General features: G+C 41.2%; 1 protein-coding gene across 1 annotated transcript; it reads left to right on the forward strand.

Annotated features, from left to right (window-relative positions):
* On the forward strand, window positions 2,535–3,768 carry LOC105164430. Its single transcript, XM_011083083.1, has 2 exons — window positions 2,535–2,864; window positions 3,061–3,768. The coding sequence occupies exons 1-2, from the start codon at window positions 2,535–2,537 to the stop codon at window positions 3,766–3,768; spliced, it is 1,038 nt and encodes a 345-aa protein (XP_011081385.1).

An 8,111-nucleotide genomic window follows, 5' to 3' on the forward strand; every position in this document is an offset into this window, starting at 1 on the left:
GGGGTTTGATTAAATGAATTCTTATGAATTAATGGATAAATCAATTATGTGATTGATAAGCTTAGAAAGTATAGTTATATAAAATAAAATGGAACAGGGGTTTGGACTTTAATATAAGTGGAATACTAAAAGATTGGTAGAAAATGTACGAATGTTATATAATAGTTTAATTAGAGTTTATGATATTGTATATATATATATTGATTATACATATAATATTCTGTTATAGGACGTTACGACAAAGTAGAGGGTTGAGCAGTCACTCGTGAAAACGAAGCATTTTGGGATATAAGGTAAGTATAGCTAATTGGATATATATATATATATATCTATATGTGTAGCATTCTATATATTATATATATTGGTTTCTTGGATGCGAACGTGGCTTGGCTTTATATTATTATGCGTGGCTTTCGTATATTGATTGTTTATATAATTAGTTGTGGATTATTTGTTAGATTACCATAATATTGGTGGAATTGTTACTATGTGATATGTGATGGTAATGTAGAGATATGAGGGATATGATTATGTGATAATCATATAATTGATTGTTGATGAAATCAAATTGGGAGTTGTTATTGAGAAAGTGATTATTATAAAGAATAGAATGACGATTGTGAGTTGAAATAAAAGATGATGCTTACCTAGTAGGGAACACAGTCAATGGTTTATGAAAATGTGATTGATTTAATGTGATTGATAATGAGATATGAAAAATATATGATTTAAGTTAGGTACCATGGCGCGTAGGGTACCGGGGTATTCCGAGACAGCGGGGAATATCCTGTGCTGTTAGCTACACACTGGGGTGGTGTGGGGGTACCATGTTTGTTGTGATGTCTGTGCTATATTGCTACACAACTGAAGTAAAAGTGTGTAGGGATATCACACAACGGGTATCCTGTGCTGTATATGATATGATGATGGTCGGCGAAACCATTGACTGATGTACTCCAACTAGAGTAAGTAGGGCCCTTAACTAATAAATGATAACGAATGAATATTATGTTGTGGATTGATTTACAGTTCTGAGTATGTATTACTGCTTATATCTGATGTTGTTGTATGACGAATGACTGTTGTCGGTGTGACTGCATGTATGTGAATCTTTGTCTGTGTATATATATATAGACTGATCAGCTATACTTATTGAGTAGGCAGCTCATTCCTTGCCACGTACTTTTTCAGGAGATAGGTCACACTGATTAGCCACATTGGACTTTAAGCAGTGCCGTCGTCTTTATTAGGTGGGTCAGCCGTGACTTCTAAAGCCAGCGTTTTTGATTGTTGGGTTGTTAAATATTCTGGTCTTTTATCGGGATTTGTGTTTTAAGTTGTGGTATGATTTTTCTTGAGGTTATGTACATGAGAACATCTAATGAGGGTGAATATAAACTTTCGGAGGTACCTATTATCTTATGTGGTATATATATATATTATATTAATGAATTATAATTTATTTTATGGGTTGAAAGAGAATTACTTATAGAAAGAGTTCTGATTAAAGAAAGAATGAAATAGTAATAATTAGATATAGCGAGTAAGGGGTGCTACACTCCCATTGCCATGGATTCCCTCACGATGAAAATGGAACGGGTCTCGTACGCCATAATCCTGGTTGAAGTGGATGCATCAAAGAAGCTAATCGAGCAAGTGGAGTTTGTTATGCCAAATGACATAACTCGAAAACAGCCGGTGGTTTACGAATTCACCCCCAAGTTTTGTACAGCCTACAACAGATTTGGGCACTTGCAAGAGACCTGTCAAGGTCTACTGGCCGTTCCCCCCGCAGCCGTCCCGGCCGCTGCCACCCCTGTTGCTGCACCTGTTAAGCCAGCAGAGGCAGTAAAGACAAAGCCTGATGAATGGACGGTCATGAATAGGAGGAACAAAGGCAAAGCCACAGCTACTGCAGCTAAGCCGGTAGTGGAGGCACAGCGACCGACTTCTCCACCGGCCGGCAAGGTGGAACAGGGGCGGCTGAACATGAAGGCACCACAACCACTCAACTTTAAGGATAAAGAGGTTCTTTCACTAGCTTATTCAGGAAGCTCATAAACTGTCTCACCGACGACCACTCAACATGAAATACCGGGGATAAAAACCGATGGGATTGTAGGGATGTATAGTAATCCGAAAAAGCAAGTAGGAGGGGAATCTCCCCCTCTATCACCATGAAGATCGATTTTTGCAACATGAGGGGCTTTAACCGGCCTCTCAAACATAATAGGGTCGCCCACCTCATTAAGAATAATCGACTTTGCCTCTTGGGAATTTTGGAGACAAAGCTTGCAGCATCATCTATCTCGAAGATTCTCAACCGCTCATCTTCGGGGTGGTGCCAAGCCAACAACTTTGACACCATCGCCGGCGGATGCATCCTTGTGGTTTGGGACCCGACAGTCATTGACCTACATCCGGTGGATATATCGCCCCAAGTGATTCACTGTCGTGCCATGAATAAGTCCTCTTAACTCTCCTTCTATATTTCATTTACATATAGTCCTTATTCTGTTGTTAATAGAAGGAGCATGTGGGAGAAACTTTCTGATTTAGGTCAATCACTGAGCATGCCATGGCTTATTATGGGCGATTTCAACTGTGTAAAATCTCCCGAGGAGAAGCAGCTTGGAGTGGCCCCAACTTGGTATGAGCTTAAGGATTTTGTGGACTGCTGTACAGCGCTTGGATTACTCGACGCTCCCACTACGGGTTGCTACTACACATGGTATTCCAACAATGAAAGCAACCCCGTATGGTGTAAGCTCGACCAGGTCCTTTACAACAATGAATTGCTTGAGGCCGATTTGCATTGCAGTGCCCATTTCAATCAACCGGGATGCCTTTCCGACCACTTTCGGGTATTGTTTCTATTTTTTATCCTGCACCCACTAAGCCAAAACTGTTTCGCTTTTTCAATATGTGGGCAGATCATTCGGACTTCTTAGCTACTATTGAAGTTAGATGGAATTTGAGCGTGGATGGAACGCCGTAATTCAGCCTTTGTAGGAGACTGAAAGCACTTAAAGGCGCGCTTAAAAGGCATTCAACACGCAGCACTATAGTCACATGTCCACCAAGGCCAAAGAGGCTGAGCTTGCCCTGCAAGATGCCCAAAACCAACTTGAATCTAATCCAGGAGATGCGGCGCTACGGGACTCTTTGGGAGATCTTAGGAAGAAGGCCGTTTTTCTTGCCGAGGTCGAACGACACTTCTTCTACCAGAAAGCCAAGATCCACTATCTTAAAGAGGGGAACCGCAACACCAAGTTCTTCCACGACATGGTGAAGAGGAATGTCGCTAGGAATTCCATCGGGACAGTCACTAGGGTGGATGGGACTGTTATCACTGCTGTCGAGGATATTGCCCAAGAGTTCGTTGATTATTACATATCACTCTTGGGCACCGAGGCTCACACCCTTCCTGTCGATGATGGTGTGTTTGAATGGGGCCCCATACTCTCCCCCGAGCATACCGCGGACCTTTGCCGGGCAGTCACATCGTTGGATGTCAAGGATGCCATCTTCCATATTAGCGACAACAAGGCTCCCGGCCCACATGGGTATTCCTCGTGCTTTTTCAAGAAAGCATGGAACATTGTGGGTGATCAAGTTTGCAGGGCCATCTTGGATTTCTTTAAGAGTGGGCAGATGCTACGGCAGCACAACCACACTATCATTGCCCTTGTACCGAAATCAGATCATTCCACCTCCGGATTACCGGCCGATTTCATGCTGCAATGTCATCAACAAGGCCCATCATGAAAATCATCTCGGACTGGTTCGCGCTCGCTTTGGAGCATTTGATTGACCGATGCGAAGCTGCGTTTGTTGGAGTCCGCAATATCACAGACACTATTTTCTTGGCCCAAGAAATGGTGTGGCAGTACTTGAGGAAACGGATTTCACCTCAATGTACTATCAACGTCGACCTACGCAAGGCGTTTGACTCGGTCTCATGGACATTTCTCGCTCGAGTTCTTCACGGGTATGGTTTTCCCCCACTATTTATATCTTGGATTGTGGAATGCGTTTGCAATTCTTCTTTTTCAGTGTCTTTGAACGGCTCCATTCATGGGTTTTTTCTGGGGAAAAAAGGCCTAAGGCAAGGAGACCCGATGTCGCCGGCTCTTTTCCTTCTTAGCATGGAATATTTCTCCCGACTGGTCAAGAGGAAAATATCTACTTCGGACTTCAACTTTCACCCCAAGTGCCAGAAGTTGAAAATCACACACCTCCTCTTTGCCGACGACCTCATGTTTTTCTTGCGTGGCGACCTTCCATCCATCCACGTCTTGATGGAATGCCTCCAAGAGTTTAGGGGTGCATCCGGCCTCACCGCCAATACCTCTAAGTCAAGCATATTCACAGCGGGCATTCAAAATGAGGAGCTTGACGGGATTCTCGCTCGGACGGAGTTTGCGAGAGCTGAGATGCCGGTCAGATACCTTGGCATTCCACTAGCGGCACAACGACTTTTGGTCACCAACTACTCACTGTTTGTAGATCAAATTCCCAACTACATTTCGAAGTGGACGGGCAAATCCTTATCTTATACAGGCCGATTGGAACTTATCCGTTTAGTTATTCAGGGGGTGGAGTGCTATTGGCTCCAAGTTTTTCCACTTTCAGCGGCGGTCATCGAAAAAATCCACCAACTTTGCAGGAATTTTCTATGGAACTCTGGGAGGGCACCAGTCGCCTGGGAGGAAATCTGCCATCCCAAGGAAGAAGGTGGACTCGGTATTCGGCACATATGGTCTTGGAATGTGGCTCTACTTGCCCGTGTATTATGGAACAACCACCGCAAGGCAGACACGTGGGTGCAGTGGGTCAACGGTGTCTACCTTAGAGGTGCATCAATTTGGGACTGGCAACCGAAGAAGGGGGATTCTCCACTCCTTCAACGGCTTGCCGAAATCCGCAATAGGGTGGTCACTGATTTTGGGTCTTCAGAGGCAGCGATCGAACAAATAACGAGATGGTCTACCCCAAAGGGTCTCCAAACGTCGAAAGCTTATGAGTACTTCGAGCCGAAACTTGCGAGGCAGCCTTGGAAAGCGACTATATGGAAGGCTTTTATCCCGCCGAAGTACTCATTTATCTTGTGGCTTGGCTTGTGCGGTAGACTAGCTACAAGGGACGGATTTGGGTTCCTCCAAGACGAGGATTTGTGCTCACTATGCATCAATACCAAGGAATCGACCAAGCACCTTTTTTTTGAGTGCCCGTTCAGCAACTTCGTTTGGTCATGCATCCGACACTGGCTTGGCATTAACCGGACTATGTCAAACCTTCAAAGTGCGGTAAGTGGCTTAAGAAGGAGAAAACGGGTTCCTCTGTGCAGAACAAAGTGCGACACCTCGCTTTGGCATGCACGGTCTACACACTTTGGAGGCACCGCAACGAAGTCATCTTCGAGGGCTCAACGCCCTGTCCCGAGGGGCTTATTATTTTAATCAAGGTTACATTGTATAGGGTCCTTTGGACACTTTTCCCACACGGTTTGATTGTTTCTTAATCTTTAGCGTGGGCTTTTGTATCTCTCCGGGTATATCCGGAGTACACTGTAAATATTCTTGGATGAATGAAACTTACATTTCACCCAAAAAAAAAAAACAATATTAAAAATGATGCAATTGTCCATCTGAAGATTGATTTTAGATCGGACTGCTAGAAATGTTCACATATGGTAAGTATTGTTATACATTTAAATTTAGGATTAATCAGGGTCTCGGATGTAAACATATCGTAATCGAGAACAAAACAAGCAAGCTGTGGATATTCGTAGGCATAGTCTCAGGAACACATTTAGGAACGGGTCTAATTAAATATTTTAGGAATAGAGATATCAACACATATATGAACGAGTTTGAGTAATATCACCTTTAGGAACAGTGAGAAATAAATTTTTTTTTCTAAATTAATTTTCCCCCAGTTTTGCTTTTGGCGCGTAATTAAATTTGTCGGAACAGCCTTAGGAATGGTCAAAATTAAAATGCCCGTTCTTAAGTTTTGATTTTCCCTCTCTTTTTTTAATAATCAACCACATTTAAGAACGGGTGTAGGAACCGTCTAGCATTTTGACAGTTCCTAGATACGAAAATGTTATACGTAGGAACGATTTTGGAAGGGTATTGAAAATTTTGACAGTTCCTAAATAGAAAAATATTTTTTTTGGTATTAAATATCAGTCTTATTTAGGAAGGATTGTAGACATGGTTTAAGCAGTTTTGATTGTTCCTAATTAGAAAAATGTTGAGTTTTGTTTTAAATAAAATTAAGTTTGAAAATTATACTTCTATAAGTTTGAAAGTTATACTTCTGTAAATTTGAAAATTATACTTTTATAGGTTTGAAATCAATACTCCTACAGTAATTACAAATATGTACACAAACACTTGATACAAAAATGCTAAATAATGTCAATCATAATTATTATCTTCTTCACTCTCGTATACCTCGTCAAAGCTATCTTCGTCAGAGTCGTCATCAGATTCACAAGCCACAGATCGGTATATACCTACTCCTTGTTGTTTAGCAACAAAAACATCAATGACTAATTAAATACCATTTGGGACATGCAGGTCATAATTATGATTATCCGTCGCAACTTGTGGAGTAGGTATTGCCTCATCCTCTTGAAACACAACTTTGGTCCAATGCGAGTCATCGATGACTCTTTTGGCTCTTTTGTTTTGCAGACAACCATCCAGTCCACTTTGTCTCTCTTCATGCTAGGGTATTTCATGTAGTAGACTTGTACTTCTTGCTGTGCCAGGATGAATGGTTCGTTCTTTTGGTATAGTTTCTTGAAGTTTACATCAACAAGATGATAACGAGGATGTACCTTCGTAACTCAGTACACCCACATGCTATAAATTTTGCAACTCCTCGATCAGTAACTCTAGATAAATATCGATAAGAAGTTTCAGAATGGAGGGACCGATGATCACTATCGACAGGAGCATATACTCATAACTCATACACATTCTCAAGGGGAGATTGTACAGTGTAAGTATAACGGGCCAACACTAGTATGTATGACCGTACTGCTTGTGCGGTATGGACCTATCTGTGCACAAATCCAGTATAATATTACGAGACTCTACTACGAAATTGGAATACGTCCGGTCAAAATGCCTCCATGCCTCCGTATCAAACGGATGTTACATGGATCCCTTTCCGTCTAATGGTTGGCATGCCACGTTATTTATTCGGCAGTCGCTTCCGAAGCATACAACCTTTGTAGGTGAGGGGTAATCGGCAGATATCTAGGAGTGACATACGATATATTCTTGCGATTAGGATTTCGCTCTCTGGTTAGCTTGTGCATAGCTTCTCCACAAAACTTGCAATAATCCAAATCAATATCGTCATTCCAGTACAACATTCAACCATTCTTACACACATCAATCTTCTCAACAGGTAAGCCCAAGTCTCTTATCAATTTCTTCCTACTATAGTAATCTTGGGGGTAGGGTGTGGTTGCAACAATATATGGTCAGTCCACTGTGATATTCGATCATATATATGCTGAAAAATATGACCATTGACTTTAATATTCACCAACTCAGTTACAACCCCCAGTTGAAATTGAGTGCAACCGTTCCAACGATTTTTCATTACTATTTAGGCACGAGTTATGGAACAGGTTTAGTAACTGTTACATTGGAACTCAACTTGGGACGGTTATACCGTTCTAATTTATAACCCCAAAAAAATATTCTACCTGACATCATGTTTCAGTATTTGTTCCTGAATTGCTCCAAAGACCGTTTCAAGAAGGAACAAGCTCTGGAACAGTTTGTCTGACCGTACCAAATTTTGCTTTTTTATTTTTTTTGTAGTGAGTTACATAGTTAAATTATAGACAAAAAAGTGGATGATGATCAAAAGTACTAATTTTTATAAGTTACGATACTAAAAGTGCTAATCCAAAAATGAATGGATTAAAAGTGAAACGGACTTAACTTATGGGACCAAAAATACTATTTTTTTAATTATCTAATTAATTTATCTTTTATTTTTAAAAAAATATTGAGAGAGTTAACGCTTACATTGCACCTTGTATAGGTTTTTTTTTTTTTTTTTTTTTTTCCCCACTA

The sequence above is a fragment of the Sesamum indicum genome, linkage group LG6 (genome assembly GCF_000512975.1).
Source record: "Sesamum indicum cultivar Zhongzhi No. 13 linkage group LG6, S_indicum_v1.0, whole genome shotgun sequence".
In the NCBI taxonomy this organism is placed as follows: Eukaryota; Viridiplantae; Streptophyta; class Magnoliopsida; order Lamiales; family Pedaliaceae; genus Sesamum; species Sesamum indicum.

Excerpts from the sequence above, each read along its gene's own strand:
- LOC105164430 (XM_011083083.1), top strand. The coding sequence starts at position 2,535 with ATGTGGGAGAAACTTTCTGATTTAGGTCAATCACTGAGCATGCCATGG. Across the intron at positions 2,865-3,060 it reads GCCTTTCCGACCACTTTCGG|CACTATAGTCACATGTCCAC; the intron begins GTATTGTTTCTA and ends TTCAACACGCAG.